This window comes from Eptatretus burgeri, chromosome 7 (genome assembly GCF_056783735.1).
Source record: "Eptatretus burgeri isolate ZD-2024b chromosome 7, Ebu_testis_v1, whole genome shotgun sequence".
In the NCBI taxonomy this organism is placed as follows: Eukaryota; Metazoa; Chordata; class Myxini; order Myxiniformes; family Myxinidae; genus Eptatretus; species Eptatretus burgeri.
This window is the reverse complement of record NC_140967.1, coordinates 15,720,214-15,746,777: the sequence shown is the minus strand read 5'-3', so window position 1 is coordinate 15,746,777 and position 26,564 is coordinate 15,720,214. Positions and strand designations below refer to the sequence as shown.

Sequence of the window (26,564 nt, the reverse complement as noted above, 5' to 3'; positions counted from 1 at the left end):
TGAGGATCATTTAAAAAAAAAAACAGATGGCGATACTGCGACTGATAAGAATAATGCATTGAGTGATAATGCTAAGGTGAAACAACTTCGTGTTTCTCTCGATGGAACATTTTATCCACGAGACAGATTGGAAATTAATTGGGAAAAAAATGATTATGCTGAAGCATACAAGTCTTACCAAAAGCTGTGTGAAAGTAATGGAAATAACGAACCTATTTTGGATATGACAGCATATAAAAGGTTGTATACAATCTATGCATTTGATCTGAGTGCTCAAAAGGAAACGATAAAGTCTAATCGAGTGGATACTTCCCTATACATTGAAAGAGGAGAGAGTGAAGAAGTTGATACATATTGCTTGCTTTTGGAAGAAACAGAATTACAGATTAGTACAGATAATGGTGTTATGATTAGTCTCACTTAATTTTTTTGTTAAACAAATGAGTGGCAAAGTACCAACTGGGGTATATGTTAATCAAATCAATCTTCATGAACTATCATCTTGTGTTCAAAATCAAAAGCCTTGTACGATTAACGTTAATACAATTCAGAGAAAAGGAGCAGTAAGAATTGATGTTTTGCTCACAAGAGAACAGGTTAAAATCTTGAACGATACTGGCTCACTTAAAATTAAAATGTCAAAACCAATGTTGAAAAAATATTCAATAAGAGATACGAGTGGAGGATTTCTCCCATTTCTAATTCCTTTATTTGCTGGTTTAAGTGCGGTTGGAGCATTGACGGGTGGTATTTCAACAGCGGTGAAAACTGCCAACGAAAGGAACGCTCATCTCCGGGCTCAAAAATAATTGGAAAGACATAACAAAGAGTTGGAGAAACAAATTAGTGGAAGTGGTGTAATTGTAGATTTTGCTGGAAATCTTGAAAGTCTGCCTGATAAAGCAAGATTGTTAGTTGGAGATATGCTTTCTTCTATCGCACAAGCAGGTGTAAAATTAACTAAAAGGGTTAATGGATTATATCTTTCTAATAAATAAATGGGCATTGATGAGTGGTTTAAATAATTTGGAAAGGATACAACATCAAATTTACAACTTGTCAAATATTGTAAGAAATTAAAAATTCATAATGTGGTTATTTGTATGAGAGATTAATTAACAAACGTGCCTAAACATACAAAGAATATTGTTATGAACTTGGAAGAAAATAATGGGAACAGTTCTCATTGGGTTTGTATTGTTAATAGTCAAGACAAATATTATTTTGATAGTTTTGGTCTTCCACCACCTGTTGAAGTCATAAAATTCTTACAGAATGGTGTTTATCAAACATTTCAAGTCCAATAATTAAATTTCAAGTGTTGTGGTCAATTATGTCTGTATGTGTTATTTCAACTCAACAAAAGTAAAAAAAATTATGACATTATTTTTAATCTAATATAAATGACTTATGTTGGTAAAATGGTTCTATCTTTGGTGTATCCCAAGAACTGGATATTGATTTATCAAATTATTACACAAAGGCACAGGCTGAACGACAGAAATATAGTATAACCAAAAATATTTATATGAAAAATGCTTATAAATTAAAAAAATATCCAAGCCCGACTGACGCGAATGACTTGGTGAGATTAAGCGATTTATCACAATATATATCCTTAAATAAAATGGCCATGTATTCCAAAGATACAGAAGTGTTGATTTTATGTCCAGGTCATACAGAATTCACAGTTCGAATTAAAAAAAATTTTTTATAAAGAAGGGCGTATCGTTTGTATGAGAATAGAACAATGGGGTATGATATGAATGATTTAGGGTAAAATTGGTCATTTAAAATTGACCTAAAAGACCTGGAACAATTAAATGTCTCGACAGGAAGAATATTATCCACTTGGTATAGAGAATGAGTTTTGTGGGGCCATGATTAGTAAACAACAAATAAAATAATTTAATAAGGGTAAATATAATAATGGTTTTGCCCTAGTTTATATCATGAAAACAGAAAAAACAGGATTATATATAATAAGTAAGGAAATACAAAATTATTTAACTATGGGAAGATGGGGAGGTGTTTCGTGTCATTATATTATTCTTACATATATTTCTAATACATAAATAACAGCAAGAAGACTTCAAGAAAATTATCATTTCTGTGTCCAAGCATACCTTCAAGAAAAGGGTATTTGGTATTTTAATAAATATGTTCTACAACATAAGAATGAGGTATTTTCAATAAAAGATTAGCATTATGCTGATGTTGATAAACCAACAACTTTGGATTTAATAAAAATGTTAAATAATGAAAAAATTATAAAGTTAAGAAAACGTAAGGCTCTTTCAGAAATTCAAAAGAAATTTTATTGGTTTCCTGTTGTAAAAAAATATTTTGGATACAGGAATAACAAGAAATCCCGATGAATATATGTATCATATTCTATGGGGTGTAAGTGATTCAAGGATAGTAAGGGACGAGGAAGGAGTTGAAGAAGAGAGAGAAGAGGAGGAAAAGGAGGAAAGGGAGAAGAGTGAGAAGGAGGAAAGGGAGGAGAGGGAGGAAAGAGCGTGAATGAATAAATATGAAAATGTGGAAACCAGTGAGATTAAAAAAAGATTGGAGGTATTACAGAAAATAAATAAATCTCAACTCACCTAGGAGGAAAACAAAGAATTGACAAGTCTATTTGCAATATTTTCGACAAGACTATTGACATAGTTTTCAAGGACAAGATATTGACTTTGATTAAATTTTTTCATTTTTTTCTTAAATAAATGGAGGAGAGAGTGAAGGCATTTCTAAGGATTCTTTATGTTTTAAAAATTAAGATTCAAATGTGCATGTTGGAAACTAAAAAGTTTTTGCACTCTGTATGAACTTTTCTCATAAATAAATGGGTTATTGTCTCAAATGTAAAAAGAAAATTAATACTAAAAATATTTCATATTTTAAAAGTAAAAATAACAGGATTATACAAAAAGGTATATGTTCAGTTTGTGGTTAAAAAAAAATCAATTTATCTCCAAATACAAAAAATTTGGGGGAGATATACAAAGGTTTTTATCAGGAAGTAAATGTACAACTACTGGAATACCAGGGGAATTACATCTACCAGGGTGTTCTTTCTGTAGTCCAGGCACAAACTTGGATAAAAGATTAGATGAGGCTGACAATCCTAAACCATTGAGCAAACCCATCAATAGGGTTGATGAAGTGTGCATGAGGCACGATATTGATTAGGGGAATACCACAACTTTGGAAGAAAAACATGAAGCTGATAGAGAAATGTTGTATAATTAGTCTCTGATACGAAATCCAATGCTAGGAGAAAAAGTTGATAGGTCCATCGTGAAGAAGATGATCAGTGCTAAATTGAAACTTGGGCTTGGAAATTCAAAAAACTTATAGGCTCTAATGATGTCATTAAGATTGAAGAGCAATTAGCTGATGAATTACATAAACCAATATTCACAAAGTTTCAGAAAAGGAAGGTTTATTCCAAGGAAGTTGATTATATCTGGTCCGCTGATTTGATTGGACTTAATAATGATAAGGGGTACAAGTATGCTTTAACCGTTATTGATTTGAGGAGTACATACACATGGGTTGTCCCTTTCAAAAACAAAACAGGTAGGTTCCATATTTAGATTATGTTAGCCTTTCAACAGATATTTAATAAAAGTAAGAGAAAACCTAAAAAAAATTGTGGACTGATTAGGGAAGAGAGATTTATTACAAGACATTTATGAATTTTCTAAAAAATAACAGTATTACATTATACAGTACCTTTTAATGAAGGTAAAGTCGTTGTTATTGAACGTTTTGATCGTACCTTAAAAGAGAGACTATATAAAAAAATCACACAACTCTGTTCACAGCAATGGTCATCTTTTATTCAGGATATTGTGGATAAGTATAATGACACGATTCACACGTCAACGAATATGAAACCATCAGAAACATTTACAAAATTAAAATCTGAAAAAGCGATTAATGTCAGAAAACCTAAGTTCAAAGTTGGTGATATCGTAAGAATATATAGATGGAAATCTCATTTTGAAAAGTGTTATACTAAACGAAGGACGAACGAACTTTTAAAAATTGTTGATGTAATAGATACGGTTCCTTGGACTTATAAGCTATATGATTTTGAAGGGGAAGAGATTTTTGGTTCATTTTATTCACAGGAATTACAAAAGACCAAACTAAGGAGATAATACCCATGGGAGAAATGGGTTGGTGCTTCACTCCCTCCTACTATACACCGTTGTGGACACTCGAGGGCCAAGTCCGAGGTGTATAACAGGTGGCATCTGCCGTATATAGTGTGTGTCAAGGGGGGACGTTCTTAGATCTGTGAACCCAAAACACAGAATCCTCAACTGAATAGTCAAGGCTTAACTTTTGTTTGTTGGTGTGTGTGTGTGTGTGTGTGTGTGTGTATGTGTGTGTGTGTGTGTGTGTGTGTGTGTGTGTGTGTGTGTGTGTGTGTGTACCCCCCCCCACTCACATTAAAAATCTAGACCCCCACCCCAACCCTCACATTCAAAATCTCAACCCACGCCCGAACCATCATATTCAAAATCTCAACCCCCACCCAACCCTCACATTCAAAATCTCAACCCTCACCCCAACCCTCACAATCAAAATCTCAACCTCAACCCTCGCCCAACACAATGTCTTTTTTTTTCAATACGTATTTCAACAAAATATATTTTTTGTTTTTTTCCTCTTCTTCCAATTCTGTTTTTTAAGGCTTTCAGGTTTGATGAAGTAATAAGGGGAAGTAAGAACGTTCCTGCATCTTCTTCCCAGAACTAACAATATATATTTTTTATGTTTTTTTTTTTTCTTCTTCCAATTCTGTCTTTTAAAGCTTTCAGGTTTGATAAAGTAGACAGGGGGAGTAAGAACTTTCCTGCACTTTCTTCCCAGAACTTTCTTGATATTGCTCTCATCAAGCACCATCCAACAAAGAACCACATCGATAGGTTTAGATCCCCAAGAGTGGTAGAAACCACATTTCAAGTCTCCAAAATAAACCCAACTTTCCAAGTCTCCAAGGTATAACCACATTCCTGTTGAGTTTCCAAGATAAGTATCACATTGTGAGTTATCAAGCCAGAACCGACATTTCAAGTCTCCAAAAATATAACCATCTATCCAAGACTCCAAGGTAAAACCACAATTTCCAGAAATATTGTGGCTTTCATTGATAGATCTCACATAGTATAACTGTGGATCATCAAGGAAAACTCTATTTTTCCAATTTTTATGGGTTTCATTAATAGATCTCACATAGTATAATTGTGGATCATCAAGGAAATCTCCATTTTTCCAATTTTTATGGGTTTCAGTGATAGATCTCACATAATATAACTGTGGATCATCAAGGAAAACTCCATTTTTTCCAATTTTTATGGGTTTCATTAATAGATCTCATATAGTATAACTGTGGATAATCAAGGAAATCTCCATTTTTCAAAATGTCTGAAATTTGTGAGTCTCCAAGGTAGGTTCCATATTTAGAACCATCTTGGCAGAACCCTTTTCCCGAGTCTCCAAGGTAGTTAATTAAACCATCAAGGCAGAACTCATTTTCTGCTTTTTTCAAAATTTGTGAGTCTTCCAGGTAAAACTTGTATTCTGGCTCATCAAGGTATAACTTGTTCAGTGGGTATTGTCTTGATAACTCGCAATGAGTACTATTGCTGTAAAACTCTTTTTCAGGATTTTGCTGGTCTCCAAGGTATAACTCTTTGGTTGGGCCATCAAGGTCGAGCTTGTTCTGTGGGTCTTGGTCACTCACAAGGTCTTCAACCAAGCCAACAATTTCGCCCAAGTTGTAGCAAAAGAAGTATTTTCAAATACAATTTCCTGTGAGAGAAAATAATAATGTATTAATTAAGTGATTTAATTATTAAATGAGTCTATGCTTGAATCAAACTGTAAATAGGAAAATAAAATCTTACTTCAACAGATAAGAGGTTTGAATCCAGTTCATCAACTTGAAGGTTTAGTTCCATACAAGTAGTAGAACTCCAAAAACGTCAAAATCATCCCACTCAAGGTCTAGCTCGTTCTGTGGGTCTTGGTCGCTCACAAGGTTTTCAACCAAGCGAACAATTTCGCCCCAAGTTTTGGCAAAATCGGTATTTTCAGATACAATTTCCTGTGAGAGAAAATTAAAATGTAATAATTAAGTGATTTAATTATTAAATGAGTCTATGCTTAAATCAAACTCTGAAAATAGAAAAATAAAATCTTACCTCAATGGATAAGTGGTTTGAATGAAGTTCATCAACTTGAAGGTTTATGTGTATATATATATATATATATATATATATATATATATATATATATATATATATATATATATATATATATATATATATATATATATATATATATATATATATATATATACATACATATACAATGTATTTACATAAATATCTTCATAAATCATATTTTTAGAATTTATGTTGTATTTCATTAATTCTATTTGGTGGTGTTTTATGATCTTAAATAAAACTTGTTTTAATCGGCTAATTGAAGCTCCCTGTGTTGGTAAACACGTCTCACTAGTTTTAATCGATGGACAGGTTCAATGCTGTTCGTGCTTGCTCTCACAGTCCTAATTATTTCCTCTGCCACCAAAGGTGAAGGAGGTTATGTTTTCACCCCTTTCTGTCTGTATGTCTGTGTGCAGGATATCTCAAAAAGTTGTTGATGGATCTGGATGAATTTTTGTGGACAGGTCCGGTGTGTGACACGGACGACGAATTGATTACATTTTGGTGAATATCCGGATCCGGATCTTGCTACTAGAATTTTTAAAGTGATTCTTCACCATTGAGGATCGGGCCAAAAACTAAATATAGCATGATATCTCAAAAAGTTGCAGATGGATTCGGATTAAACTTAGTGCACACATTGGGTGTGTGGCAAGGAAGAATTGATTCAATTTTGGTGAAGATCTGGATCCTGATCCGTGTCTGATTATTTTTTTAATGATTCTTCTCCAATGAGTGATTGGGCGAAAGTGATATCGAGCACGATATCTCAAAAAGTTGCAGACGGATTCGGATGATACTTGGTGGACAGGTTGTGTGTGTCACAAGGATGAATTGATTCGATTTTAGTGAAGATCTGAACCCGGATCTGGATACGAGTATTTTTTAATATTCTAAGTGATGCTTCACCATTGAGAGATGGGGCCAAAAACTATATAGTACTGTATAGCATGATATTTCAAAAATGTATTGTGCCCGATATGTTCTCTTGGATCAGGCGTTACGTAGCGGAGGTATGCGCTCCACCGAGTGCCCTTGTAGTTTCACCTGAAACCGTGCTACAGAATGGCTTCTTATGAATATTTCTGTCTCAGAAAGGCATTTGTACAATGTGGAATGGAAAAGCATCTCGTTTATCAAATAATTTGGTGTGGCATTTATTATTATTTATTATTGATATCGATTTATAATGCTAAAATAGAACCTGAAGTGTGAGTTTGGTTTTCCTTTTTAATTCGACTTATTTTGGATGTATATCATCATGAAGCTGATCAAATGCAAATCCATCATTAATTGCTCGTAAGTCATCAACAAATTGTAATATGTTTCTTCAAGTTATCGTAGTTGTTCGTTCATTCCGACACATAATTTTATGTCTTTCTGGCACATGTTTTTTTTTTTCTTGTGGAGGTCAAGGCTCACGGAAGAGCTGGTTTTGTAACAGAGACTTTGCACGGTTTATTTTAATTAAGTTCCATTCTGACAGGGCTTTTCAATTCATTCTTCTCCATTTGCATTCCAAACTCGTAAAAAAAAAACCCCCGGCTCAGCAAAAGTCATCGCATGTGCTCATTATGGAGGGTCGACAATTATTCTCTGAGTGAATTGATTCACATTAAGGGTATGAAGTGCGAGAGGGTCAGAGTTAGACAGATTATGGAAGTTGGCATCTCTCTGCACTTGTCTACTTTAAGAGGATCTTACATGTCCAGTCACGTGTCTGAGAACACAGCAAAGATTAGCAGGAAGTGCCACGCTGAACAGCAATGGTGAAATAAGGATTAAAGAAATATTAATAAATGTCCACATTTTTTCAGACGTGTTGAATGTGCTTCTTGTGTCTCCTCAATTACTCTCCTCTACAAGTAGCAGCCCACCATCATCTAATGCCATTTTATGTTATCCACTGACAGGCCTTTTCTCTTCTCACTAACTCCCACCTAAGGCCTATCCCCTACCTGCATATGTAGGGATTGTGGTGATATCTCATAGGTAACTCACCTATTACATATCTCATCTGGATTAAATTCCCCACCTGACTTTGAACCTGGTGCTTCGAAGGTAGGGTGGTGTATCAATGAGTATGCGGTCTTTAGGATGGGACGTTAAGTTGAGGATGTTGTCATCGACAATTTGCTGGTGGACATTAATGATCCCAGACTGCATTTTGGGAGATTCGGATGCTGTATGGCAAATTCCAATTTGCAGCCCTAAACAGCTACAGGGCTCATGATTCAGGTCACTTCCTATTGGTAACCTGTGAAGCACTCTCAGGGTGTCGAAGAACAGGACACCTGCTGGAATACGGAATAGCATGGTATATGACCGTTCCTCCATCACCCGTCAATAGACTTAATTAGTCAGGCCGGCCTGGAATGAAACACACTCTGGGCCGTCAATGCTTACCGATCTACCATCTCAATGTTTTCATGCCCGGAATTTGCTTCGTGCTATTCACCAAATTTGTATCATCTATTACAAAAGGATTATAATGCATTACAATCATTTCAGCTATCTGTATTTTATATTTATGTGTAAGTTTGTTGAATTTAAAATGGTCAGTATTGTTCAAATGTCGAGCAATTTTATTATATACTCTTTCTCATCTCCAGGATAATCTTATACTTCTTTAAGACCTAATTATTATTGTTTCTTACTGTTCGAGTAATAGTTTGGCCTCTTGTTTTACACTACTCACGATGGTTAATGTCTCCAGATATGTCTTTCAACAATTGGCAAAGGGTTATCGAAAAAGATGACAATGCACAGCTCTGATATTTCGATCACAAGGTGATCATTTTCTGGTACTAATAAGATGAAGAGCAATCCATGGTCAAAATGTCAGACCTGAATTAATGATTATCTGTCCTCATCAAAATGTTTCTCATTTCTTTGCAGGATGTTGCCGGCAATCAGCAAAATGTTTATACTCAACAACTTGCTGGCCGGAACTTTGTATGACCTCTGTGTGGTTGCTATTTACGACGATGCAGCGACATCACTCACAGCCACACACATTCTTGGCTGTCTCCAGTTCTCCACCGATGACGAGTATATCCGCTGCTCCTCGCTTCCAGGTGACTTCATTGGGGGCACCATGATCATCATCATCGGTGGAATAATTGTCTTCTCGCTCCTTGTCTTTATCATCATTCTTATGATTCGTTACCGGGTGTGTGCTGGAGATCAAACACGTAAGGTTTCAGGAAATGGCGGGAACAACGAGTCTTGGCCTCTTGACCTCGGGCAGCCAGGTCCAAGCCAATTGCTGCACTTCCAAAGCGATTTGTCACGGGCAACCGACGAACCGCTCAGTAGGCCATGTCAGCGGTCTCATCAGGCACTGCTGACACAGTGGCCAGAGAAGGATCCCCCACAGATCTGTGCTGAAAAAGGTTTGGACCCAGAGCAGCAAGAGCAGCAGCTGCAGGAGTCACGTCGTCACCGTTTCAGCTGTCGCCTCATCGTGCAGGACGAAAGCCAGCCTTCCAGTGAGGCGTCAACGCGAAGCCAGTCGTTCGCTTCGAGTCACTATTTCCACGACTCTCGTGATGGACCCTTGGTTGCTCTTGGAGGTTCATCGAAAGTGCAGCCTTCACTTTCAGTATGGGAAAAGCAAGGGCCCTGGGTTGCAATAGACCAACCTGGCTGGCCAGAACAGCATGAGCAAGGATCTGAGGAGGAGGAGGGGAAAGAGGAGGATGATGAAGAAGAAGAAGAAGAGGAAGAAGAAGAAGAAGAACAAGAAGAAGAAGAAGAACAGGAGGGGGATGGAAGAAACCAACAATGTACCAACTTGGCATCGCAATCGAGGCAAACTGGCATTTCCCAAGGCGACACTGAGCTGGCTCTGAGCAAAGTACTTTTCACGTCGGCCAATTCTGGGCCTCGGCGCAGCCTATCCTTTGACATTAACGTGTTGTCACATAGGGAAAGCTTCAACAAGGCCAAAGCTTCTTTGCAGCCAAAGCGAAGCCTCTCTATCAATGGCCTTGTTGTGTGCTTCGAAGAAACACGGCCTTCGAACGGTGTAACATATGCCGGCTCTGAATGGATGCCTGAGAGTTCTGTGTGAAGTTCAGTATTGAGTAAACACCTATGTTCCTGTGCATCTTTGCTCCCGGTTTTCCTCAGAAATGCACAAGAGGAAACACTTCAAGGGCGATGCTTCATTTTGCCATCACTGCGGCCATCATTGGTGGTGGCTTCCTGCGTTTGCATAAATGAAAGAAAAAAAAAAACTTCAAACAAATATGACATCAGAGAATGGAAAGTTCTATTCTATTTGTGTTTTTAACTCAATAGGCACCAAAAAAAAAATCCTACAAAAAAAAAATTGTGGAGTTCAATTGTGGCGTAAAAACATTAGCTCCAAGTTTATATATTTTTTTGTTGTCTTAACAGCATTCAATCAGATGGGAAGCATTCCAGGTGTATTAAAGCAAGTAAGAACAACTTGTATATTTATTTGGATTCTCGCATAAGGTGTTAATAAATGAAAATCATGTTTTTATATATCGATCCTGCCAAGTGCTTTGCGTGTTTGATTACCGTTTGTCTGCAGGACGGCACTTCCTGCAAACCACATTGCAGACACTTTCCATACTTTAAAATGAAAGCATTTTAAAAACAGATCTACAAACTAAATTGGCTGTATCACTGTGGGTAGACAGTACCTGGATGCCAGTTTGCATAGTTGTTGGTTGGTGTGGTTGTGCGTGGCTGTGCAGTTGACACAGTGACCACACACCCCTATAGATTGTGGTAGGAATTTATAAGTTGGCTTGGATTCCAGCCAGCACAGTGGTCCAATCACCATGGGATATTTTAATGCCCACAAGCGAATGCTGGTGGACAGGACAGTTGGTTGAATGTCCCCTCCGAAGGATGCCCGCATCCAATGATGCGATGCCCTGTCTGCGAAGCATCAAGATGACGATTTATACTGAGACCAGGAATATAATTCAGGCTTGAAAGCTCAAAGGCAAGTGTTCTGCCTCCAAGCTGTCCTGCCTAGCTCAGCCTCCTGGAAAGAATACTCCACTAGCATCCCAACAATCTAAAGGCAGCAATATTCAGGATTTGGATTCTAAAAACCTGAAAAAAGAAATCAAGCGAGTCTCGTAATTACCATCTTTCTTGGACTTTTGGTTTAACAAAGCCTAGCTAGCTCACTAATGACCAATAGAGAGACGTTAATCTTCCTGACCATTCTGATCTGGTTGACATGTGATGCCATTACCCACTTTATGATCGATAATTATGAATGCCCTCAGGGAAACCTTTGATGGGAGTTAAGTGCTGCCGCTTGGAGATGCAGCAATGACACTACCAGTGCTGCACTTTGCAGTTGCCTTTAATCCCGAATGCAAACAACAACAAAAAATAATTCCAAAGCTAAATTTGCTTGTTGCTTTACAGTTAATAATTGTGGTTTAATACGAGGATGTTAAGTGATGAGAACCCATGGTGGATTCAAGTAAATGACTCAGGAAAATCATTATAAAGTGGATAGGTGCATTATAAACGCACCCTTGATGATGAACGATTTTTTCATATTTGGCTCGAAGGTAGATGAGCAAGCTCATAGGATATATACAGCCACCTTGATATCATCTTATATACAGCCACCTTGACAAGCTCACAGTAATCCTGATGAGAAATAAAAAAAAAACCCAGCTCAATTGCTTGTTCTTTGCTGAGGATTCTTGAACCACCTTTCGCAGTCGATTAGGGACAGGAAAGGCATCTAATCATGGAAGTATAACACTTGCAAGAAAATGCAGACAGCCGGCATAACGCCAGCTTCAAAGGACCGGGCTCACAGAGACGGCGATGACACAGCACGAGAAGTGCACTATGCAGTTACCGTACACCTTGTCGAGACTCCAAATCAAGACCAAGCAAAACAAGCATCAGGCTTCAGCTACCCCATTCATGTACGAACAACGTGCTTTCAAATATGAAGGTGTCTTAATAAACCACAACGATACTCGGGAGAGCGCATACCTCCGCCAGGCTAAACAGTTGACGTTTTGTATCCCTCTGATAGGTTGGATCTGGATCCGGACTTTAACCAAAATATAATGAGCTTGTTCTTGTCACTTACCCATTCATCCACCAAGTTTTGTCCGAATCTGTCCACAACTTCTTGTAATATCGTGCTCTATAACGTTTTGTGGCCCTATCCCTCAATGGTGAAGAATGACTTGCAAAATGAAAAAAAATTCTCATATCCGGATCCGGATTCAGGTCTTCACCAAAATCGAATCAGTTCGTCCTTGTTACACTCTCAACCTGTCCACCAAGTTTAGTCCAAATCCGAACAGAACTTTTTGAGATATCCTCACAGACAAACAGAGGGGTGAAAACAACCTCCGTCCACCTTTGGTGGCATAGGTAATAATCCTGAATGCGTCAATGAACAACATTTGTACATTGTTCATGAAATGTTTCCATGGCCTTTTACGTGTGTCAGCATCGTACTTCATGTCGGTGCACTGAGTGGTGTTGTATGTACAAGGTGTGTGCCTCTTGTTGGAAAATTGCAGCATTCAACTTGCAGGAGCAAACCGTTATCAATTTTTGCATCGGAGTGGAGAAACTCCTGTGAACATTCTTCACCAGCTGGAAAGTGAACCATGGATGTGTAAAACGTTCGGAGACAGACAGGGTGCAGAAGCAGCAAAACTGTCTCATTCCAGATGACCTCGAACAAGCCGTTCATTGAACATTCAATGTCTGGAAGATATGGTGATGAGCTATTGCAGAAGAGATTGCCGTGGCCACAGGCATATCAAATGGTTCTGTGCACACGATGTTGCACACTAATCTCAAAATGTCAAAAGTTTCTGCTTGTTGGGTACTGCAAATGGTCACAGATGACCAAAAAAGTTACATTAAGTCTCAAAAAAGCTCCATGTCTCAGATAATGGTGACCAGAGATGCAGCGTGTGGAGGGACAATTTTAAACATCATCGTAATTACGGACGACACCTGGATGTTCCTATTTATTCATTCAACCGTAATACAGTCTCATCTGTCGCAAATAAATGTGTGCGCAGCCATCGGCCAAGAAGATGATTGTGGTCATCTTTTTGGAATGCTTCTGGCATCAATTTCACCCATTGCATTCAAAAATGGGCAGCTGTCACTGGTGGAATCTCTCAGCTGCACGACTGTATCCATCTTGTACTTTCCTGTCCACTCCCCCCATTCCTCCCCACACCCATTGTTTGTCCAAGTCTCCCTCTGTCTTGTATTTCAACTACGCTGTTGGCATCCCCCCCCCCCCCTCACCTGCCTCTACTGTTCCTTTTGGCCTATTACATCCTCATTCGTTCAGTGTACCAGCTCTTACATGACACTTGATTCAGTATACAAAAACCCCACCTCTGAAAGGCAGTTCCATAGACAGGAGAATCGAGGAACAAAGTAGTGGAGGTGTGCAGTCAACCTGTATTTTGAAAATTTAACTAGAAGGGGGTTACTTGAGGAACATGCACATCCGTGAGTTGCTGGGGACTGAGAGAGCAGAGGGAGCAATCATTGAGAACAGGTGGTAAAATAAAAGCAGAGACCACTGGCGTTCCCGTGATGTGAAAGCACCATTCCTTGCGATTCAGCATCATTGTCGGAGATTCCAATAATATTGAGAGATCTTTCGATTCAAACAAATCCAGGAGAGCCAGACGTGATGCTGGGGTGCCATGACATAGTGGAGAACAGTACTCCATTGAACTACAGGCAAAGGCCTTGTAGACTGTGAGAAGCTCTGATATTTCAAGGAAAGACTTGGATCAAAGGAGGATGTCCAGTCTGTGGCTGGCTTTGGAGGGCAGAGTTGCAACACGTTGAGCCCAGGAGAGATCATGGCTGATAGTGAAACATAAAAGTTTTTCCATTGCTAGACCATGGAAATAGATATTTGGGTATACTTAATGATCCTCCCTGAGTGATAGGGTGACAGTGAGATTTTCCAGTATTGAAGGACATGTTCCATTGATCAGACCAGTATCTAATCAATTCCAAATTAGCAGAGAGAAACTCAACTGCAGACTGCCTCGCAGAGGGATTGGGATACTTACTAGATGACACAATGTGGAGTCCTCTGCAAAAAGGAAGAAAGGGTCTTCCAGAGGTTGTTCATGTTGATGAAGAACTAGACAAAGCCCAAGATACTGTTTTGGTGAACTCCAACCTCCACTGGAGCGGTAGAGGGGAAGAGGAGGGGAGGTGGTGAGGTGAGGGTTCCATTTCTGGCAATATGTTGGTTGTGCAAGTGAAGGAAACAAATGACTGCAAATAGTACACGTCGACCCAGGTACAAACTGTCACCCTGGTGTTTCAAACAAATGCAGGAGGTTCATCAATGTATATGGGCTAACAGGATGGCTAAGAGGTACGCATGCCTGCTTTCAGCAGTCGAGCCTGGGTTTTAATCCAGACCCAGCTATAAATTGTCATCCTGGTGTTTCACAGACAGGGTGATTCATCAGTGTGTGTATGGACCCTCAAATGGACATTAAACTGGTGTCCCATCTGCCAGCTTTAGTTATTGGGTGTTAAAGATCCCACGATGTCCTTCGCGGAGAGTAGGCAAGCCATCGCCGACACCATAAACAAATTACTAATTCCTCCCCTAAGCAGCAGAGGGCATTACATCAGCAGCACAACCACGCCCTCAGCTGATGATACTACCCCGCAGCCTTGTGCTGCATCAGAAAGAAGAATCAATGTGTGTTCCTCCCCTTGGATGGACATTAAGTTGGGTGTCCTGTCTGTCGGAATGAGTTAGTGGACGTTAAAGATTGCATTGCGTCCTTTGCGAAGAAGGAGTACTTTATCTTCAGCACCCTGAAAAAAACATCCTGCACAGTCGGTGAGTAACCTGCGTCAGAGTGGTGACCTCTCCAGGATTCTCACCCTAATCCATAGAAACATCCTTGGCAGAACCAACCTTCTGTATCGGGCATTATGTGCAAGATGAGATCACAACATTAACATTCCAACATCTTCCTTGACCACTAAATGCTTCCACTCTCAGAACTTCCCGAAGCAACTGACCGAATCCTCTAACCAGTGAAATTATCATACCATGCCAAAGGATGTGATGGAACACTCAAGAACTTGATGGATTCGTTTCTCATGCGATTATTAATGATATTAATGTACAGCTTTGAGGGATTTTCGATCGAATCTTGGTCCATGAAATGCATTTAGTATTTTCAAAGCACAAGAGGAATGCTTTGGCTTATGAGTGTTCTGAATGGTTTATAGAAAGAAACACTAAATGACATTTGCTCATAAGATGTGGAAAAAAAAGAAAAAAAGAAGTGAAATAACTTTAATGCAATCATCTCTCCAAGACTTTTCGCAACAGCTTGCACGCTTTCGTAGAGAGCAGAGAAGTAACATTTTCTGTCAAAATAAGAGCATCCAACTGAGTTTTTAACTGCCTGTGAGTAATGAGATGACTTTTTACCTGTATGCATCAACAGCAGGGGTACCTGCATTGCCCAGTGTTGTTCTTACCCTGTTGTCATTTTGAATAAATAAATAAATAAATATTTTTTGTGGAAGCCTAAAACACTTCCCTGCAGCCACTAAAGGAATAATTAATATTACCTTTCACAAAACTACAAAACCTTTCCCACCACAAAGCGATTAAAAAAAAAAAACAATCCAACTTTTCAAAAAAAAATTTGGGTCCAAAACACTTCCCGGCACTCACTGATGAACCTCTGAAAGTTTGACGAAGATCCGTTTAGCCACCTGAGAAAAAAAAATGGCAACACACACAGACGGAGGTGGACAGACGAAGATCTCTCTTAAAATATTGATAATTATATAATATCTAAGGCAATAGTCGATTGTCATCTCCCATTAAACTTCTGAAACCTCTTGGGTTAAATATTGGAAGTTTCTCCATCAAACACAACTATAAAGAGATTATTTCTCATTCCCATTTGATCCCTTGGCTGATGAAGCTGACTCCCCAAGAAAATATCCCACGTATCGTCTTGATCTATTAACTCCATTCAAATGTCCTCGTTCTGGCAATTGGTGTCTGTCGAAGTCTACCGCAAGCCTCAATCTCGTTCAAATTCCACATAAGTGGATATCTCTGGGTTGATGTGCCAAAGACCTCATGTGATGCGACCATGGCTTTTGATACGATTGTCTGTTTTCAAAACACATCAGTTCATGCCCAAATCTAATTGTATCCCATTGAGTCGGTCCTCAATCCTTTTCAAATATGTGATGGCATTACATCAACTAATCTCAGAAAATCTGATTCTTTTTGGCCTGTCACTTCAAGCGTACTTCATTGCGTATAGAACACCCTGCATCCCTCTTAACATCTCCCTGGTATCATCGGAACAGAAGTCAGAAAAAAATATTCGGGACAATAATGTTGTGTCGTGTCGACAGTTTCGTAATTAAAGGACCGACATTGCAAATCTTTTCTCATCGGAAGTCTTTCTCGGGGAGGATAAAATAAGTATGCCCTCTTGATTGAACCTGAAACCTGAACCCTCTCACCTGTACTTGCACAATAAATGCCTGCAATCAATCAACACAACGAAATCGTCTCTGCAGAAATATAATTCATGGAAAAAAAATGAGAAAATAAATATAAAAAATAGGACCATGGGACCTGACTGAGGCTTTTCTGGGCCCAAGCATATGTAGTACCCTGGCCTATGGAGATTGGGACCATACTCTGCAGAGCGTTGGTGCTGCCGAAGCAGTCTCCTTGGCTATTGGGTACAATCCTGGACGGATCGCCACTCCAACACAGTATACCAGCATGCTGGCTCTGGTTTTGCCGACCTCGGAAGGATGACAGGTCGAGTTAGCCCTATCTGGTATTGATTCAACAGCTCAGCAGGATTTCAACTCAGGACCCTCGGATCGTAGCCGATGGAGTAACCCAAATTTGGGAGCATTCTAACTGGTGGGTTCGAAGAAGAAGATTTTTGAAGGAATTTATGCGATTTTACCAATATCTGACTGTTGGCCATTTTGACACTCTTCCAGCCACGTGATCGGCATCACCTCCGCAATTTACCATCCCGACCCTGGCCTAATGTTGTAACCCAAATTTGGTAGCATTCTGACTGGTGGGTCTGGAGAAGATTTTTGAAGGAATTTATGCGATTTTACAATAACTGACTGTCGGCCATTTTGACATTTCTGGCCACGTAATGGCATTACCTCCGCAATTTTAACATCCTGACCCTGGCCTAATGTAGCATTCTGACTGGTGGGTCTGGAGAAGAAGATTTTTGAAGGAACTTACGAATTCGGCCATTTTGACCCACTTAAAGTCACATGACTGGAACGCTCTTTGTAGTCCCAATTACCAATCAGGAGCAAAACCTTGCTGCCAAATTTCGTCCGATTGGCCCAGCGGTTTGGCTGGAGAAGTTGAAATAGAAGACGGATGGATGGACAGATGGACGGACGGTGTACGATGGTAATACCTTATCTGGAATTCCAATCCCAGATAAGCTAACTCGACCGGCATTCGGTGGAGCGCACACCTCCTCCAGGCTGAAGATTTTACGTTTTGCATTACATGGACAGGCGACATCTGGATCCGGATCTTCATCAAAATCGAATCGATTTATCCTTGCCACACACCAAACATGCCCACACAGTTGTGTCCAAATCCGTCCATAACCCTTTGAGATATCGTGTTCACAGATAGACAGTGGTTTGGTGGCGGAAGGAATTATTCAATAAAGGAAGGTGTAAACAGCAATCAATTAAAATTATATTTTTTTATAATCTATGCTAATTTAAGAATGGCATATTGGGATAAGACTAGTCCAGGGAAAACATATAAAAGCAGGAATAATCTAAACAAATATTTTCAAGTGTTTGTCCGTTATGCATTCACAGCTGAATCGTAGCAGCTGGAGCCCCAACATTTTTGGTGTAGGTACTTCCAAATCAAGGCAACTTTGCAAGCTACCACCCGTTGGCCTTGACGTCCGTTTTGAGGCCACTAAAGGCAGCTATAAAGTGTATCAGTTGGGACGTGGGGTCAGACAGTGCTGCGCTGGACCGAACACAAAAAATAACCACCATGAGGCCAATAACTCCATAGATTTTCAATGTCCAACACGTCCGAAAAGGTCACCCACCGGGGTATCCCCACCCCCTCTTTCGGGCAGTGCTGGGTTGACCCTGCGAGTAAAAAAAAATTGAAATAAAATAGGGAAAGATTAAAAAGTGAGAATTGAATAAATCAGAAGGAACAGATGGTAAATAGAGAAAATAAGTTAAATTTCAAGTGTTTTCTTAATAGTTTTCAATTTTCCAGCTGTTGTTTAAATCTTCCACTACAATAAACAATTGTTCATCTTCGGTCCATCTGGGGATGGGCATAAATAAGCTTAAAAGAGCGAAGGATTGAAAAATGCTTCTTGGAATGAAATCGTCAGAGCTGCCCTCTCTTTTTTTTTTCCTTCTGTTTTTATTTTTACTTTTAAGTAACAACGACTCAGAAGCGGGGGAAGCACCCCCATTGGAGTCGACATCAATATTCGGAGATTCCACTGAGGTCCGTATCAGGAAGTTCGATTATTCAGCGTGATGTAACAGCAGATCTCTCTGGGTATATATTTTGGATGACTACTTCATGTTGTTTCAGTTTGGTTTGAAGGCACCCGCTGGTTTCTCCAATGTAGCGATGATTTCAGTGTTTGCAAGAGACGCAATACGCAATACTGCTCTTCACCTTGATTTTAACCTTGTAATGCACATCAGACTGCCTGCAGAGTTTTTCGGTCTGAAGTTTCATTCCACAATAATTCAAAATGCTCAACTAAAGCCCTATATTCAACTAGAACTTTGCAACCAACAACAAAAAAAAACAACTTCACGATATACCCTGAAGCAGCGATTGCTAATTTCTTGATTGTGCGAATTAGGTGTGCGAGTTATAGAACGTTGCCAGTTGTTTATTTGTGATTGCTTACACACAGCACATGGACTTTTGTTGATCATTACATCATACCAATCATGAATATATCCTTTTACTTGCATATCCTCTCCTTCAATGACTAATAAATGTACAGTTTGGAAAACTGTTTTCCTTCGTCAGAGAAAGTCCTTCATTGGCACACCTGAACTCCTGTGCACATTCAAGGCCTTCATCCACAGCTTCATGAAGTCCACTCTGCTGTCCACTCTGGGCTGGCTCCCCAGCCTCACATGTTGCTCAGCTTGATGCCATGGACAACCGAAGCCTTCAAGATCATTTGAATCTCCCGTGATGAAGCTGAGTATATGGGTCTGTCACTTTCCCATCACAGAGAGGTTGGTGGTGGTCTCTCCGTCTTCTACCACCTACTCTCTGGTCTTGCACCTCTACTCTTTCTGTGCTTTGCCTCCCCCAGGTTTCTGCAGGGCACACACAGTCCACCATCAACCCTCTTCTGGTGAAACTCCCTGAATCCAGGATCACTGTTCACCTCCACTCATTTATTCCTATTTTTTTTCCTGCCCATGGCATTCAGGTCTTCAAGGCAGCTGTTCTTCCCTTCAAGTCTTCAAGACAGCTGCTCACACCGTCTCAGATCATCATCCATCCAAAACCATGATATTTCTACCCCTGTTAACTCACCCCCAACCCCAAGTCCACCTCCATCCAAATTTCCAATTTTACCTCCTGAGCCTTTGCCTCTGTATCCACCTTGTCCACCCGATGCATCCTCCCATCAATTATTTGTCCAAGTCTCCTTCTATTTTGTCCTTCAACCCTACTGTTGGTGTTTTCCCCCTCTCTTGACTGTCCTTTGGGTTCTGTTGTGCCTGAGTTGTATCCAAAATATATTTAACCATACCTCAATGTTTTAAAATGTAAACATAATTTTTCCCTTAAAAGGGAGTGCCATCTCTATTCACCCACCCTCTTAATGCCAACCCAACCAACCAACCCACCCCAATCCTCTTAATGCAGCCAGGGTGGACAATTTATACACCGACACCAATTTCAACACAATTTATACAGCGACACCTGGTTAAATTGTCTGTGACATCGAGGATGACTCATGCAATTAATATTTTATTTCATAGGCAAGACATAGATAAGAATATCCGATAAACACCAGAGACTGGGTTCAAGCCCAAATTAAAATGTACTTTACAAAATCGAAATCCTGAATAAAGCTCCCATGTGTAGCCTCACATAATATAAACAAATATCACATTGCCCTCTCCCTAAAGGTTATTAATGAACCAGCTGGGCTTTGTTTCATTCGACAATGTAATGGCAAGATGGTAATTCTCCTGTGACTAGATTAATACTTAATACTGCTGCCTTTGGGAGAATTTGTTCTTCCAGAGCAGTTTTGTCTGGTCCTCATGAGGGCATCATACAATATAATATATTCCCTTCATTTTACAATCCATCATCAAATCTAGTTTACAATCTATCATCAAATCTATTTTACAATCTATCATCAAATCTAGTTTACAATCTATCATCAAATCTAGTTTACAATCTATCATCAAATCTAGTTTAAAATCTATCATCAAATCTATTTTACAATCTATCATCAAATCTAGTTTACAATCTATCATCAAATCCAGTTTACAATCTATCATCAAATCTAGTTTACAATCTATCATCAAATCTAGTTTACAATCTATCATCAAATCCAGTTTTCAATCTATCATCAAATCTATTTTACAATCTATCATCAAATCTATTTTACAATCTATCATCAAATCTAGTTTACAATCTATCATCAAATCTAGTTTATAATCTATCATCAAATCTAGTTTACAATCTATCATCAAATCTAGTTTACAATCTATCATCAAATCTAGTTTACAATCTATCATCAAATCCAGTTTTCAATCTATCATCAAATCTAGTTTACAATCTATCATCAAATCTAGTTTACAATCTATCAACAAATCTAGTTTACAATCTATCATCAAATCTAGTGTACAATCTATCATCAAATCCAGTTTACAATCTATCATCAAATCCAGTTTTCAATCTATCATCAAATCTAGTTTACAATCTATCATCAAATCTAGTTTACAATCTATCATCAAATGTAGTTTACAATCTATCATCAAATCTATTTTACAATCTATCATCACATCCAGTTTACAATCTATCATCAAATCCAGTTTACAATCTATCATCAAATCTAGTTTACAATCTATCATCAAATCTAGTTTACAATCTATCATCAAATGTAGTTTACAATCTATCATCAAATCTATTTTACAATCTATCATCAAATCCAGTTTACAATCTATCATAAAATCCAGTTTACAATCTATCATCAAATCTAGTTTACAATCTATCATCAAATCCAGTTTACAATCTATCATCAAATCCAGTTTACAATCTATCATCAAATCTAGTTTACAATCTATCATCAAATCTAGTTTACAATCTATCATCAAATGTAGTTTACAATCTATCATCAAATCTATTTTACAATCTATCATCAAATCCAGTTTACAATCTATCATAAAATCCAGTTTACAATCTATCATCAAATCTAGTTTACAATCTATCATCAAATCTAGTTTACAATCTATCATCAAATCTAGTTTACAATCTATCATCAAATCTAGTTTACAATCTATCATCAGATCCAGTTTACAACCTATCATCAAATCTAGTTTACAATCGATCATCAGATCCAGTTTACAATCTATCATCAAATCTAGTTTACAATCTGTCATCAAATCTAGTTTACAATTTGTCATCAAATCTAGTTTACAATCTATCATCAAATCTAGTTTACAATCAATCATCAAATCCAGTTTACAATGTATCATCAAATCTAGTTTACAATCTATCATCAAATCTAGTTTACAATCTATCATCAAATCTAGTTTACAATCTATCATCAAATCTATTTTACAATCTATCATCAAATCCAGTTTACAATCTTTCATCAAATCTAGCTTATAATCTATCATCAAATCTAGTTTACAATCTATCATCAAATCCAGTTTACAATCTATCATCAAATCCAGTTTACAATCTATCATCAAATCTAGTTTACAATCTATCATCAAATCTAGTTTACAATCTATCATCAAATCTAGTTTACAATCTATCATCAAATCTAGTTTACAATCAATCATCAAATCTAGTTTACAATCTATCATTTAATCTAGTTTAAAATCTATCATCAAATCTAGTTTACAATCTATCAACAAATCTATTTACAATCTATCATCAAATCTAGTTTACAATCTATCATCAAATCCAGTTTACAATGTATCATCAAATCTAGTTTACAATGTATCATCAAATCTAGTTTACAATCTATCATCAAATCTAGTTTACAATCTATCATCAAATCTAGTTTACAATCTATCATCAAATCTATTTTACAATCTATCATCAAATCCAGTTTACAATCTTTCATCAAATCTAGTTTACAATCTATCATCAAATCTAGTTTACAATCTATCATCAAATCTATTTTACAATCTATCATCGAATCCAGTTTACAATCTATCATAAAATCCAGTTTACAATCTATCATCAAATCTAGTTTAGAATCTATCATCAAATCCAGTTTACAATCTATCATCAAATCTAGTTTACAACGTATCATCAAATCTAGTTTACAATCTATAATCAAATCTAGTTTACAATCTATAATCAAATCTAGTTTACAATCTATCATCAAATCTAGTTTACAATCTATCATCAAATCTATTTTACAATCTATCATCAAATCCAGTTTACAATCTTTCATCAAATCTAGTTTACAATCTATCATCGAATCCAGTTTACAATCTATCATAAAATCCAGATTACAATCTATCATCAAATCTAGATTAGAATCTATCATCAAATCCAGTTTAAAATCTATCATCAAATCTAGTTTACAACCTATCATCAAATCTAGTTTACAATCTATAATCAAATCTAGTTTACAATCTATCATCAAATCTATTTTACAATCTATCATCAGATCCAGTTTACAATCTATCATCAAATTTAGTTTACAATCTATCATCAAATCCAGTTTACAATGTATCATCAAATCTAGTTTACAATGTATCATCAAATCTAGTTTACAATGTATCATCAAATCTAGTTTACAATGTATCATCAAATCTATTTTACAATCTGTCATCAAATTTAGTTTACAATCTATCATCAAATCCAGTTTACAATGTATCATCAAATCTAGTTTACAATGTATCATCAAATCTAGTTTACAATGTATCATCAAATCTAGTTTACAATGTATCATCAAATCTATTTTACAATCTGTCATCAAATTTACTTTACAATCTATCATCAAATCCAGTTTACAATCTATCATCAAATCTAGTTTACAATCTATCATCAAATCTATTTTACAATCTATCATCAAATCTAGTTTACAATCTATTATCAAATCTAGTTTACAATCTATCATCAAATCTAGTTTAGAATCTATCATCAAATCCAGTTTACAATCTATCATCAAATCTAGTTTACAATCTATCATCAAATCTAGTTTACAATCTATCATCAAATCTATTTTACAATATATCATCAAATCCAGTTTTCAATCTATCATCAAATCTAGTTTACAATCTATCATCAAATCTAGTTTCCAATCTATCATCAAATCTAGTTTACAATCTATCATCAATCCTAGTTTCCAATCTATCATCAAATCTATTTTACAATCTATCATCAAATCCAGTTTACAATCTTTCATCAAATCTAGTTTATAATCTATCATCAAATCTAGTTTATAATCTATCATCAAATCTATTTTACAATCTATCATCAAATCCAGTTTACAATCTATCATCAAATCCAGTTTACAATCTATCATCAAATCTAGTTTACAATCTATCATCAAATCTAGTTTACAATCTATCATCAAATCTAGTTTACAATCTATCATCAAATCTCATTTGCAATCTATCATCAAATCTATTTTACAATCTATCATCAAATCTAGTTCACAATCTATCATCAAATCTATTTTACAATCTATCATCAAATCCAGTTTACAATCTTTCATCAAATCTAGTTTACAATCTATCATCAAATCTAGTTTACAATCTATCATCAAATCTATTTTACAATCTATCATCGAATCCAGTTTACAATCTATCATAAAATCCAGTTTACAATCTATCATCAAATCTAGATTAGAATCTATCATCAAATCCAGTTTACAATCTATCATCAAATCTAGTTTACAACCTATCATCAAATCTAGTTTACAATCTATAATCAAATCTAGTTTACAATCTATCATCAAATCTATTTTACAATCTATCATCAGATCCAGTTTACAATCTATCATCAAATTTAGTTTACAATCTATCATCAAATCCAGTTTACAATGTATCATCAAATCTAGTTTACAATGTTACATCAAATCTAGTTTACAATGTATCATCAAATCTAGTTTACAATGTATCATCAAATCTAGTTTACAATGTATCATCAAATCTAGTTTACAATGTATCATCAAATCTATTTTACAATCTGTCATCAAATTTAGTTTACAATCTATCATCAAATCCAGTTTACAATGTATCATCAAATCTAGTTTACAATGTATCATCAAATCTAATTTACAATGTATCATCAAATCTAGTTTACAATGTATCATCAAATCTAGTTTACAATGTATCATCAAATCTATTTTACAATCTGTCATCAAATTTAGTTTACAATCTATCATCAAATCCAGTTTACAATCTATCATCAAATCTAGTTTACAATCTATCATCAAATCTAGTTTACAATCTATCATCAAATCTAGTTTACAATCTATTATCAAATCTAGTTTACAATCTATCATCAAATATAGTTTAGAATCTATCATCAAATCTAGTTTACAATCTATCATCAAATCTATTTTACAATATATCATCAAATCCAGTTTTCAATCTATCATAAAATCTAGTTTACAATCTATCATCAAATCTAGTTTCCAATCTATCATCAAATCTAGTTTCCAATCTATCATCAAATCTAGTTTACAATCTATCATCAAATCTAGTTTCCAATCTATCATCAAATCTATTTTACAATCTATCATCAAATCCAGTTTACAATCTTTCATCAAATCTAGTTTATAATCTATCATCAAATCTAGTTTATAATCTATCATCAAATCTATTTTACAATCTATCATCAAATCCAGTTTACAATCTATCATCAAATCCAGTTTACAATCTATCATCAAATCTAGTTTACAATCTATCATCAAATCCAGTTTACAATCTATCATCAAATCTAGTTTACAATCTATCATCAAATCTAGTTTACAATCTATCATCAAATCTTGTTTACAATTATCATCAAATCTATTTTACAATCTATCATCAAATCTAGTTCACAATCTATCATCAAATCTATTTTACAATCTATCATCAAATCTAGTTTACAATCTATCATCAAATCTAGTTCACAATCTATCATCAAATCTAGTTCACAATCTATCATCAAATCTAGTTTACAATCTATCATCAAATCTAGTTCACAATCTATCATCAAATCTAGTTCACAATCTATCATCAAATCCAGTTTACAATCTATCATCAAATCTAGTTTACAATCTATCATCAAATCTATTTTACAATCTATCATCAAATCTAGCTCACAATCTATCATCAAATCTAGTTAACAATCTATCCCATACCCCCCTTACCCAGTTGCACCCGACTGTCCCTGGACGCTGTATCCTTTTCTCCTGACAAGGTGGAGAGTTTAGTGTAAAACTTCGACTCAGATTATCCAACCGGTCCAGACGGCATCAGCCCACGTGTCCGAAAAACCTGCTCTTCTGCTCTTGCTCACCCTCTCTCTGTTCTATTCACCCTCTCATTTGCTTAAGGTCAACTGCCATCTGCTTGGAAATCAGCAAACATCACTGCCCTGCACAAAAAGGTGCAAAAACAGATCCCTGCAACTACAGACCAATCAGCCTTCTCCCAATCATCAGCAGGGTTATGGAATCCATCATCGCTTCAGACATCAAATCCTTCCTCTTCTCCAATGGCTTGATAACCGGTCATCAATTTGGTTTCAGACCAGGTCACTCTACCCTGGATATGCTGCTTCTGCTCTTCCAACAATGGACGGAGGTTCTCGATGCCACACATGAAATCAGAGCCATATTTGTTGTGAACAACTTCATTTCAATTGAATGTTATAATTTGAACAAGAATCAGAACATGAATCGAAAAAAGAACCTGTTTAACAGTAGTTTGGCTCTGAATTTGGCCCGATCGCACATACGCAGAGGAGTGAGAAAAAAAAGGAGTGCGCACGTGCGCAGAGGAGTGCTT

At 36.8% G+C, this 26,564-nt stretch overlaps 1 protein-coding gene across 3 annotated transcripts in view; it reads left to right on the top strand.

Annotated features, from left to right (window-relative positions):
- LOC147022732 (leucine-rich repeat and fibronectin type III domain-containing protein 1-like) overlaps positions 1-14,329 on the top strand; it is a 250,562-nt gene extending 236,233 nt beyond the window's left edge. For all 3 annotated transcript variants that reach the window (XM_085887526.1, XM_085887527.1, XM_085887528.1), the window contains one exon: positions 9,150-14,329. In XM_085887526.1, coding sequence (XP_085743652.1) covers positions 9,150-10,326 — 1,177 coding nt within the window. In that variant the 3' untranslated portion in view covers positions 10,327-14,329. The remainder of the gene's footprint in view (positions 1-9,149) is intronic.
- Positions 14,330-26,564: the final 12,235 nt, after the last annotated feature.